Here is a 12,266-nt window from a genome sequence, read left to right as displayed (position 1 = left end):
CCTTGACATTCAATAGATCCTGTGATCTTCTGTGGCCAGATGTAATTTCTTGGGGTCTAGTAGGACTATAGTAAATAATAAAATAATAAATCGCTATAACATTTAGTAATAAAATACATATTTAGCCCCATGCTCGAATGCCCCCACCCCCCTGTCAAAAAACAGCTAAAATCCCTAAAACTCTTTTACTTTCTCTAGTAACATGAACCGTGGTTGAAAAAAACTAAAGTTGTCCTTTAAAACATTTTTATATAAAGAAATGTCATTTTAAATGTAGAGGAAAAAAGGCATTTCGTGACCCACAAATGGGTCCTGACCCACTGTTTGGGAAACAAGACCCACTGTTTGGGAAACAGTGGATTATACTGTACCTACTGTATACTCAAACTCTGTTGACACACCTGTGCTGCCAGAGCCTGATGTTGAGTTGCAACAAACTTCCCTGGAGCAAGTTACATAATTCGACACGTCAGTTGATAGTAGATGTTGGAATGGAATCATAAAACATTGCCCGCTTGGCCCGATAAAAACCCTGATCAAATGTTGTCACCGTCTTTGAGAGTCTGAGAGAGGATACAGTGATATTGGTCCTTTAAGTGTAAGGTGCCCAAAAGGTAGATCGTGATCTATACCAGTAGATCACAAAGGCTGTGCAGGTAGATCACATGACATGCCCCTAAAAATATATAACTTAAATATAAAATATATATATTTTTGGCATCTGCCACTTGAATTAAGGTGACTTGATTGATTGACAAAATATAATTGGGCCTGTCAGCTCAAACCCATAATGAAATACTTGCACACAAACATCAGTAGCATTACAAGGTTATTAAAAATAAAATAAATCACACCTGTGTGAAGTGAGGGGTGCTCTTATCATCGTACTTCATCATGACGTAAATTAGACATTTTGCCGATTTGCTCAGACACTATGATGTAACATTCTCAATGGGAATGTAATGGTTGTTTTAGACGAAGTTTGTGACCGCATCAGCATTCCAAGCTGATGCGGTCTTTCTCTTCCTAGAAAGCATGCTGATAGAAGCCACTGTTACAGTAGACAGACGTCTTCTCATGAGCATTGGTGAGGACCGATCATATGAAGAAAGATTAAAGTTTAAAATGGGTGCAGTATGCAGCGATCGATCGATTGATGGATTGATTGATTGATTGATTGCCTTTTTCCCTACACCCAGATCTTGAAGCTCAGCTACAACAAGCTAACGACGGTGAACGCGGGTCTGTTCGAGGGTCTGGCGGGTCTGGTCCGCCTCCACCTGGACCACAACCTCATCCACTTTGTGGAGCCGTACAGCTTCTCTGGCCTGGCCTCCCTTAAGCTGCTCCAGCTGGAGGGGAACCTCCTGAAGGAGGTCCACCCCCACACCTTCATAACGCTGTCGCTGCTCGGAGCCTTCTGGACGTCTGGCCTGAGGTGAGGCACCCGCTCTCCAATGCCATCAATGCCTTGAAAAAGGGACAAAATCATGTTTAATCAGAGCATTCAATGTGCTCCAGTAGACGCGTCTATACCGACCTATACCAGATCTCAGTAGGCTGCATTCTGTGCGGTTGATCACGGCTACCAGCGACGACGTGCATTGTCAACTGACTACGTGGCCGGTTAAGACTGATATGAGGTTAGGGGACTTACATGGCTGGTTAAAACTGATATGAGGTTAGGGGACTTACATGGCTGATTAAAACTTATATGAGGTTAGGGGATTTACATGGCTGGTTAAAACTGATATGAGGTTAGGGGATTTACAGTACATGGCTGGTTAAAACTGAAGTGAAGTCTTACATCTCTCATGAGAAACAAGTTGAACTACATGTTTGAACCATTAATGCAAAATAAACCTAAAAGAAATGTCTGAAATTCATTCCTGTTTGCACCAGCAGAAGAACATCACTTTGAAGATCTCATGATCACATTTTATTTTGTCCGTTACTGATTGCAGTGTTCTAGACAGATCTTGGGAATATGTATTTAACACATGATCTTATAATTCCACCTTCAGTAATATCGTTTTTTTTTTTTTTTTTTTTTTATGTTCTGTTTATTCATTTTTGGTTTTTTACAAATATAGAAGTAAATTGAGAAATAAAAACAGAGTGACAAATACAAAAAAAACTAAAACACACACAATAACAAAACACAAATTCCAAATCAAGACAACCAAAGAACATTCAAAACACAAAACAATAAAAACAATATATAAAAAATATATATAAAAAATATAGTCCAATATAGTCAATATACATAGCAGATCATGGTCACAAACATCATCCAGACAAGACAGGTTGGCCAGTCAGGCGACAGTTATTCAGGTTCAATCGGGGGCACAAGTTTAAGGCGGTCCTTATAGTAGTAATATAGTTAATTCTGTATGATTCTTCTCCAGGCACCTCCATCTGTCAGACAACCTGCTGGAGCGTCTCCCTGCCGCCGTGCTGCAGACGGCCCCCAGACTGGAGCTCCTCTACCTGCACGGCAACCCCTGGTCGTGTGATTGTCAACTCCACTGGCTGCTGGAGTGGAACTCCAGGCACGACGGTATTTGTTAAAGCCTAATTTATGCTTTGTCGATTTCGCAACGGCGGTTTTGCGCCGGGGCAATAGCAGACCAGCATGAATTAGACTTAATAAGGCAGTGACTCTCAACCTTGTTAATTCCAAGGATCCCCCAGGTTTGATATGCATATGGCTACTTTTGTCAAACCTCTGGGACCCCACTCGTGACTTCGACATACGCTCAGGGCCAGTTAAGACCAACCCGTGGCTTTGACATACGTGGCCGGTTAAGAATAACCCGTGGCTTTGACATACGTGGCCGTTCAAGACTATTTCTGTCTATTTCTCTCTGTCTATCTCTCTCTCTCTCCCTCTTTTTAGGCCGCAGACCTTCGTTTGAAAATGTGTTGTGGCAGGGACCCCAATAAGGGCCTTTCTCGGCCCCACCCCTCTCCTATTTGTTTATATTGTGTTTAGGATCCAAGATGGCCGCAGCACCATGAGGGGGTGGGGCGGAGGTGACCGGGTGGGGTCGACATATGCCCTTACTGGGCTGCATTCACACATTCAAGACACCTGTCTTGTGTTTGTCTTGTGTCTGTGTTTAATGGCCGCTCCAATGCATTTCCAATGGAAGCCCATATGGTTTGACCAAACATTTTCAAGGTTCAAAGTTCAAGGTTGTCTTTATTTGTCTCCCTTGGGAGAAATTTGTCTTGGAGACAGAGTCACAGCTGCATACAAATAACAGACACGTTCACATACGAAAAGGAAAAAACACCATGAAACTCCCAACATACACAAAACAGAGATATTGCACACATTCCCTTGATAAAGTGCAACTAGTCAATAAAGTGCTTTTGGCAATCCCTGAATCTCTGAGTCAGTAAAGTGCATTCGGCAACCTCTGATTGAGCATTTTGATTGACAGGGGAACAAAAGAGTGTTTAAATCTATTATACACATACCGTGGAGTTCTATACCTCCTACCGGATGGCATTAGCTTGTACTCTCGGTACAACACATGCAAGGCCATGTTTGCTAGCCTACTTATTTGAGATTTGTACTTCACAGTTAGATTGCCAAACCAGCTGGACATACCGTATCTTAGGATTGACTCTATACTAGCTCTGTAAAAGGTCAACATGATATTTACACTGACTCCAAAAAGCCTAGTCTTCTGAGAAAGTGTAGACGCTGGTGTATCTTAGAACACAGTGTTGTAACATGCGTGTGCCAGCTCAGGTCCTCATCGATCTGTACTCCCAGGTATTTATACGAGGGGACCTGTTTTATGTTACGGTCATGGACATTAATCATACTGTGGTCTCCTATGGACCTGGGGTCCACTATGACCTCCTCTGTTTAGTTTACATTTATTTTCAGATGGTGTAGATCACACCATTCTATAAACTTGTTTACTCCCTCTGTATGGCTGAGGATGTTATCGCTCTTGAAGTATCACGGTGTCATCTGAAAACTTGATAACAAACTAATTTGGATGTGAGCTGACACAGTCGTCCGTATACAAGGTAAACAGAAAAGAGGAACTGACTGTTCCTTGGGGCACCCCTGTACTACACAGTGTCTCCTCTGAGAACACGAAGTTAAATCTCACCCTCTGTGGTCAATGGGAAAAAAATACCATTTTATTATAAAGAAACACATTTAACTGAGGTAATTTACGCAACAGAAAGTCTGGATGTATAGTATTAAAGGCCGAGCTGAAGTCGATAAAAAGTAATCTGGCGTATGCTACCTTACTCTCCATGTGTTTCAAAGTGAGATGAGCTACTGTAGATATTGCATCGCATGTACTGCGTTTCTTAGAATATGCAAATTGATACTGGTCTAGTCGAGGTCCTACCTTCTTTCGGAGTTCCTCTGTCAGGATCCTCTCCAGTGATTTTACTACATTAGATGTTATAGAGACAGGCCTATATTCGTTATTCTCTAGTGGACATGCTTTCTTCGGGATTGGGACTATCACTGATTTTCTCCAAATCACAGGCACTGTATGTGAGTCTAGTGACAGCTGGAAAAGCCTGTGCCAGGCTGGGGCTAATTCCTCAGCACATGTTTTCAACAGGAAAGCATGCATTCCGTCTGGCGCTGTTGCTTTATCGGTCTGTATGGTTTTAAACACTTTACAGACGGTGTCCTGATCATCCTGTCATTAACAGCATCACAGTTCAATTAATTAATCACCTCGTAGCATCCCTGAGAAGTATCACATTCAAATTACATAAATAAATGATTAAGCTCATTCGCTCTGGCGCTCTCATCTAGAGCAAAGATGGGCTTCTTCATATTAGTCATCTCCCTGATGGAGTCCCAGAGTCTTTTTGTGTTCGAGTTGGCCAAGTCCTGTTCCGCTCGTTCCTTAAACTTCTTTCTGGTTTCTCTCATTTGTATATTCAGTTCCTTCTGTGCAGCCTTTAAGGCTGCACAGAAGGAACTGAATCCTGATCTGATGTACAGTATACACTCCTTGATTTCATTCGTGAGGTATGGTCTATTATTATTAAACTTAGTTATTACTTTCTGTGGCACTATCATTTCAACACAAAAATAAATATAAGCTGTAATAGCCTCGGTGGCTGTGTCAATGCTATAGCATCCTCAAAGAAAATGTCCCAGTCAGTACATAGGAAGCATCCTTTTAGCTCCTCAGTTGCGTCCCTAGACCACACATTTACTGTCTTTTTTACCGGTTTACTGGATTTAAATATGGACCGGTACGTTGGCATGAGATAGACAGTGTTATGGTCGGACATGCATACAGTTCTATGGTCGGCTGTGCCGAGTGGGGGCCTGGCCCTGGCTGTGTATGCTCCCCTAATGTTACCATAGCACTTATCCAGGATTTTATCCTTCCTTGTGTTACACTTCACATACTGCTGGAATCCTGGCAGAAAGGTCTCCAGTTTGCAGTGGTTCATGTCGCCCAGAACCAGCATGGTCGTGTCTGGCTTGTTCTGTAGGTGCTGATGCACACAGTCAGCGATCCGACTCGCTGCTCTGGTGGCGTTAGCATCTGGTGGAACATATACGACACAAATATGTTGGAATGCTCTCTTGGCAGGTAGTATGGTCGTAATGTGATGCATAGCAGTTCAAGATCGGGATTGCATATCTTGTCTCTGACCGCAACATTACAGCACCATTTGTCTCTGATGTACACAGAGTCCTCCCCCTGTTTTCTTTCCGGAGCTAGCCCGTCTATCAGACCGGAAACTCTCCATTTCTACCAGGCTATCCGGTATATCCTCATTGAACCACGTTTCTGTGAAAACTAGCAGCCCTGACTCGCGTTACTCAAAGCTGATTTTGTTTGATGGGGGGGAGGGGGGCAGAACACATCCATCAAAGCTGTGTACAGACACAAGTCGGGTGTCAAACACAAGGGATGTGGCTTGAATGCAGCCCAGTGAGGGCATATGTCGACCCCGCCTGCTCAACTACGCCCCACACCCTCCTGGTGATGCAGCCATCTTGGATCCTAAACACAATATAAACAAATGGGAGAGATGTGGGGCAGAGAAAGGCCCTTATTAGAGAAGATGCTTTTTAATGTATTTTAATAAGATCTAGTACAGGAGTCTGTATTGTAGGTTCGGAGAAGACAAGTCCCCCCCCCCCCACCCCAATTAGAGAAGATGCTTTTTAATGTTGGATAAGATCTAGTACAGGAGTCTGTATTGTAGGTTCGGAGAAGAGAAGTCAATAGACATGCTCTCTCATCCCTGGAGGTTTCCCTGGAACCAACTTGGAGAAGCACTACTCCAGGCAATCTGAGGGGGTTCATTAGTTCACTGTATTAAACCTGCTCAAAGATCAACATTTTCAACATGTATAGCCCTATGGTTTAAATCCCTCGTTCATTTCCCAAAATGTCATTGAACGTAATTTGGTCTACAATGTTTTTTTGTGCCGTAACGCGGCAGCTATGAAGAGTCGGTAGAGGCTCAACTGAATAACGGAGGATTCTTTTTCAAATAGGACTATAGGTTTGCATGGTGTTTACATGGTGATACATCAATGCATAAATCATTTGTGGTAGGGAGGGAGGGAGATGTTTAAGAAACAACATCGGATTCATCTGATGTTTGGTTGTGTTAACGCAGCAGCACAAAATGATGACCATATATCCCGGTAATGGATAACTAGGCTTTAGGCGAGATTGTCCTGTGCAGGCAAAAACATAGGAACAAGGAAGGACAATAGGAACCAGCTTGCAACAAACTCTTAAAAGGGTTGTAAAATGGGATATTACGTGTGTGTGTATATTGCACATGCAATAATGTGCACAATGAAGGGAAAGAAAATCAGACCTACAGTTCTAGGACAGAACGTTTTTTAATTATTTCCACACAACAGCTCTAAGGTATATTAATGACATAGTAAAATGTTATTGACCGGTCTCTACTGCACAGCTCTTTTTTGATGACCGGCTCTGCCTTTTGTTTTTCTTTGCCCTTTTTCTTTTGCTGAGTCTGCAATGGCCATTATGCTATGCATGCACTCAAAGTGAAACCATTTATCTGCCTGTGTTTTGTTATGTTTTAACATATCAGCCATAATCACTTCCACATGTTAGATGTTTGTACCAGTATAACAGTAATGATAATACATCATTATGTTTATGACACGCTGAAGATATAGGTGGGTTTGAAAGCCAAAACACATATTTACATGAACACATCACATGAACTACATCTGAACTCAGATTTAGAAAGAGGTTAACACTTAAGATCTTACCATCTTAAGTATTCTGTTCTGGACTTTTATAATTCTCAGTATTCGTTGATATTCACGCATATTTCCCTTACTCACAATCTGTTCTTATTCTTCCCTCCCCTGTCTTTCACCACTTCTGACCATTCCCTCACTGTTTCTCTCCACCTCTCTTCCTCTCTCTCCCTCTCAGGGGTGATCAAATGTAAGAAGGAGCGTGACCCAGGCGGTTCCATTGAGACGTGCCCCCAGTGCACCTCTCCTCAAGCCCTGAACGGCAGTGCCTTTCTAGAACTGACCCCTGAGAAGTTGCCCTGTGAGCGCCCGGTGCTCCGGTCCCCTCTCAAGCAATGGGACAGCCCCGTTTGGGCCGAATCCGAAGTGGAGCCCGATCTCCCGTACACCCGTGATCTCGAGAGGCCGCTAGGCCACCTGACTTTTGTTCTCTCCGACAGCCACGGGAACAGTGCCAACGTGGCGTGCGACGTGCGCCGGCCCGGTGAGAGCTCGCCGATCACCTGGACAGAGAGTCCGCGGACACCCGGGGAGGTGACTGTCAACGCGTCCCTGGTGACCGTCCTCGAGTGTGAGATTGACCGGGACACTTTGCAGAACCTGTGGCGGCTGGTGGCGTACTACTATGAATTCCCAGCGATCTTAGAGAGAGGCTTGCAACGGGGAAATGCCACCACCGGGGCCACCTATCAGTACGACCAGGCCGTCAACGAGAATTCCCCTTACTTCACCGAATTAAAGGGTCACCTAATCGCCGAGCCCTCGTGGCTGCTCCAGCCCAAAGTCACCTTGCAGCTCAACAGACGTCAGACCACAACCAAGAAACTCGTCATGGATTTCACCACGCTAATCTCCAAGCAGACCAGCGGCCGCGGAGGACGGGAGGATGACAGTGACGACACCGCCTTGTCCTGGGCTCTGATTCGCAGAGGTACGGCAACGCGGGTAAAGGCCACCCTTGAGGGCTCAAAGGTCAATTTAGAATGCGAAGTCATCACTGGAGGGTCGGAAGTGAAAGTGGAGTGGATGCTGCCAGATCTGTCCATGCTTGAAGATGCCAATGATAAGATGGAAATATCTGAACGAGGAGAACTCATAATTCTGAATGCCACCGCGTCTGACTCTGGCCTGTACCACTGTCTTGTCAGAACCAAAGCTGGAGTGGACTTGGTTCCTGTTCGGCTCACTGTCAAAGAACACTTACTCATCCCTACAGCTTTAAATGGGCAAAAAATGATTGTCGAGAAAGGACACTCAATCAGTCTTCCTTGTGAAGTCACCTCCGCACAGCCCAGTAAAACGATCTGGTACCTGCCCCAAAATCAGGTCCTTCTCCCTACGCAACAGACAAGGAGGGCAGAAGTGTTCGTAAATGGGACTTTGGTGGTAAAGAAGTTGACCCAGGATGATGCTGGGGAGTATAGCTGCATGGCGTCCAACCTGTATGGAGTGGACATGTTGTCACACATGATAGAGGTCACCAGGGAGAAAGAACCTGAGGTTCAGGCCGAGAGCGGGCGGACAGTCTTGTTGGTCGGCGAGGAAGAAGGTGAGGGATCAGGGGATTTTCAGGAAATCAAACCACCATTTGCTAGCCAGGCTCCTAAGAGGGCAGGAACACATCAGAGGACTCCCGGGGGGGTTGTGAAAGGGAGGAGATTGAAAGATTCAAAGAGAAAGCCTAATATGTCTGTTAAAAACGTAGACCCAGACCGGTGGGCACAGATATTGGCTAAAGCTAATGCTAGAGTGACCACTGCTCTGCCCACAGTGCAATTGCTAACAGAGCCTAGCAGTTTAATGACTACTGTGATGGAAGAAACCACGACTCCCAAACCTACAACTGTTATTACCAACGCTGTTACCACTCATTTAGCTCCTACTACCAGCCTTGATATGACTACCAAACCACTAAGAGTAAGAGGTCAATCTGAGGAGCACTCGAGTTCCAAGCCTGCTTCTGGTTGGCCAAACAGGAGAAGGCCACCTTATAGGCGCAGGAGGCCATCAATGAGAGGCGTCCCTCCACACTTAAAACCCTCCCACCCGTCATCAAACAAGCCCCAGACGACTCTCCCTCAGCCCACCACAATGACAACAACCCCTACTACAACAACAACCACTACTACCACCACCACCACCACCACCACTACTGCTGCTACTACAGCTGCTCCAACCACAACGGAACACGAGGAAGTCTCCACTGAATATGATCAAACGCAGGAAGAGGTTGATTATGATGACGAGGAGTACGACGAGGATGTCGAGACTGATACATTCAACAGAGAAAGGGACAGAGTTGACGAAAAACCTGACAGAGGCCAAGGGTTTTTAAAAGCCACGGACGAGAGACAACAGCAATCTAGAACGGACAAAGAAGGGAGAGAGATGGAAGCGGGGAAAGCCACAAAGGAACAGGTAACAGAAAGCCAAGTCACCCGGCATACGACCCGAAACAGGCCGCTGCCTTTTCCAGAACCTCCACGAGAAGACAAAACCACAACGCATGCCGTAACATCCATTTCCAATGCCGTTCCTTCGCAAGAGAACGTCCTGAGGCCATCACACACAGATGGAGACAGAAAGAGACAAGAGGGTGGGCATGAAGAGGAGAAGGAGAGAGAGAATGAAAAGTCTAAAGTAAGGGCTCAGACTACCGCTTTCCCCGGGAGGGATCCAATTCACCCCTGGCTCCACCAGGACAACCAGAGAAGAGGGCAGAGCCCCTCATCCAGGCCAGCACTCTCAACCCCGGACAATGATGGAAAGAACAAGAAAGGGAAGGGAGAGGAGAGGGGCGGACGATTTCCTCAGCTTTCCCATGTCGCCCCAACTCCATACAGGCCTTCCACTCGTCACCACCACCGCTACCCCTTCTTGCCAGGTCAAAGGACGTTTCCTCGTCCTGAACAAGGTAATCAAAATGTCATGGGAAAATATTTGATGCAATATAGGAGAGGAATGTATTGCTTTAAAAGGATTTACAGAGTTGATTTTTACAGCAAATTTAGATTTTAGTTTTAGTTATAGTCTTTTGAATAGTTTTAATTTAGTTTTAGTCACATTTTAGTCACCTGTAATGTTTTAGTCTTGTTTTAGTCGACTAAATAGCATAAGATTTTAGTCGACTAAATCTACAGTTGATTTAGTCGACTAAAATGTATTTTGGCGGGCTTTGATGCTGTCGTAATGGCTGATTTTACACTTGCTGAAAATCGCCGATCTACAAGCTCACAACGTTGTGAGCTTATAGATCTGCTAGTTTCACCATGCAACCAAGTGTAAAATGATGTATACTGGATCTCTTGTCCATTAGTCTCTTCCTAACATTTTAGTCTAGTTTTTATTTGTTGACGAAATTGTCAATATATTCAGTCCCAAATTGACACAAATTCACCCACAGACCCCATTAGAAAATATATGCCAAGGACCACCATGAGAGAAGGCTCTAGCAGTGATTCTCAACCTGTTTAATTTCAAGGACCCTCAGTTTGACATGCATTAGTCGACGGACCCCCATTTAATGGTATTTCTATTCTCGGACCCCCAATTTATATTGTAAAATCAATGTTAATTTAACTCCCCCCCCACTTTGGGAACCTGTGTTACAGTACAAAATAAATGTATGTACAAGACATGTTCTCTTGACCTAGAACCTGGGTGGGTGCCTGTTCCCACCCACCAAACGTGGCTCCAACCGCACCTCTGGGGTCAAGGGTCACGGGCCACTAATAGACCAGAGATCACAGCGGAGACGGTGAGGCCCACGGCCGGCGGTCCCAGGCGCTCCGGATTTGAACCCACGACTCCGTACCCGTCGCATCATCGCTATCACAATGTTGGCGGGGGGGGAGCACATGTGATCCCAGGCAGTAAGAGCTCAACCAGGGACCACCTGCTTCTAACCAAGCTGCGGAACAGATATAGACAGGTATGCCTTACTTTACTGTGCGTGCAGTGGCATCAATTCAGCAAAAGCTAAGGTATGGCAAGGTCACGTGACAGCATTAATGTCAAAGGTCACCAAACCCAAGTGCTGTCTTACCTTTTTTTTTTTTTTTTTTTTTTTAAGATATTTTTTTGCGGCTTACGCCTTTTATTGTTTTTTTTTAAGGGACAGACAGTAGGCTGACAGGAAACGGGAGAGAGATAGGGGATGACATGCAGTAAAGGCCGTGTCGGGCTCGGGAGTCGAACCCGCGGCACACTGCGACTGGATTACCAGTCGGGTGCCCAGACGGTTACGCCACCGCCTGGGCTGTGCTGTCTTACCTTAAGATGAACTTGAGCTAAAGGATAGTCCCTTGAGTTGCAGCAACTCATTTTTAAGGGGGTCCTCAAATTCTGGGCATCTGTACTAATCCATGCACTGAACCGGGGAATCTACCATTTTCCAAGATAGTGGGGATACAAGTGTTGTGGAGAATATGCAGTCATTCGTAATTCCTTATTACTTGCGCAAGCAGAGCGCGCAAGTAATAGTTTCGCCCGGCTCGTATCCACCGTCCCAGCCAACCCGCCACTTTTGATGCGTATGCAAATAAAACAGCAAATTGTGCCTGATTTGCTTGGACCAGATTACATGGTGTGTATATGTATAACTAGCTCTCAATGTTGACGTAAGAAATATGTGGATTAAAGCACCCAATGCCAGAGTGTAATTGGTTTTCGATGGTGACGTAATGACGATATGTTTTAGTGTTGGGAGGATTAAAGGTAATGCTCCTGTGTATACATGTATGTAATCTGGTCCCAGCAAATCAGGCACAATTTGCTGTTTTATTTGCATACGCATCAAAAGTGGCGGGTTGGCTGGGACGGTTTTTGGCGCAAAGTAACCACAGTATACCGCTAATCAACTTACAAATTACATATATATAGTATATGTATAACTAGCTCTCAATGACGATGTAAGAAATATGTGGATTAAAGGACCCAATGCCAGAGTGTAATTGGTTTTCGATGGTGACGTAATGACGATATGTTTTAGTGTTGG

At 44.9% G+C, this 12,266-nt stretch overlaps 1 protein-coding gene across 2 annotated transcripts in view; it reads left to right on the top strand.

The window, feature by feature from the left end:
• Positions 1-12,266, top strand: part of LOC310873910 (matrix-remodeling-associated protein 5) — a 75,889-nt gene that overhangs the window by 44,231 nt on the left and 19,392 nt on the right. For both annotated transcript variants that reach the window (XM_083786494.1, XM_083786495.1), the window contains 4 exons: positions 1,200-1,438; positions 2,409-2,560; positions 7,449-10,184; positions 10,924-11,201. In XM_083786494.1, coding sequence (XP_083642620.1) covers positions 1,200-1,438; positions 2,409-2,560; positions 7,449-10,184; positions 10,924-11,201 — 3,405 coding nt within the window. The remainder of the gene's footprint in view (positions 1-1,199; positions 1,439-2,408; positions 2,561-7,448; positions 10,185-10,923; positions 11,202-12,266) is intronic.

Source organism: Protomyctophum parallelum (genome assembly GCF_964188405.1).
Source record: "Protomyctophum parallelum genome assembly, chromosome: 16".
NCBI classification, from domain to species: domain Eukaryota; kingdom Metazoa; phylum Chordata; class Actinopteri; order Myctophiformes; family Myctophidae; genus Protomyctophum; species Protomyctophum parallelum.
Note: the sequence above shows the minus strand (reverse complement) of the source record. Positions and strands in the feature narration are given on the sequence as shown.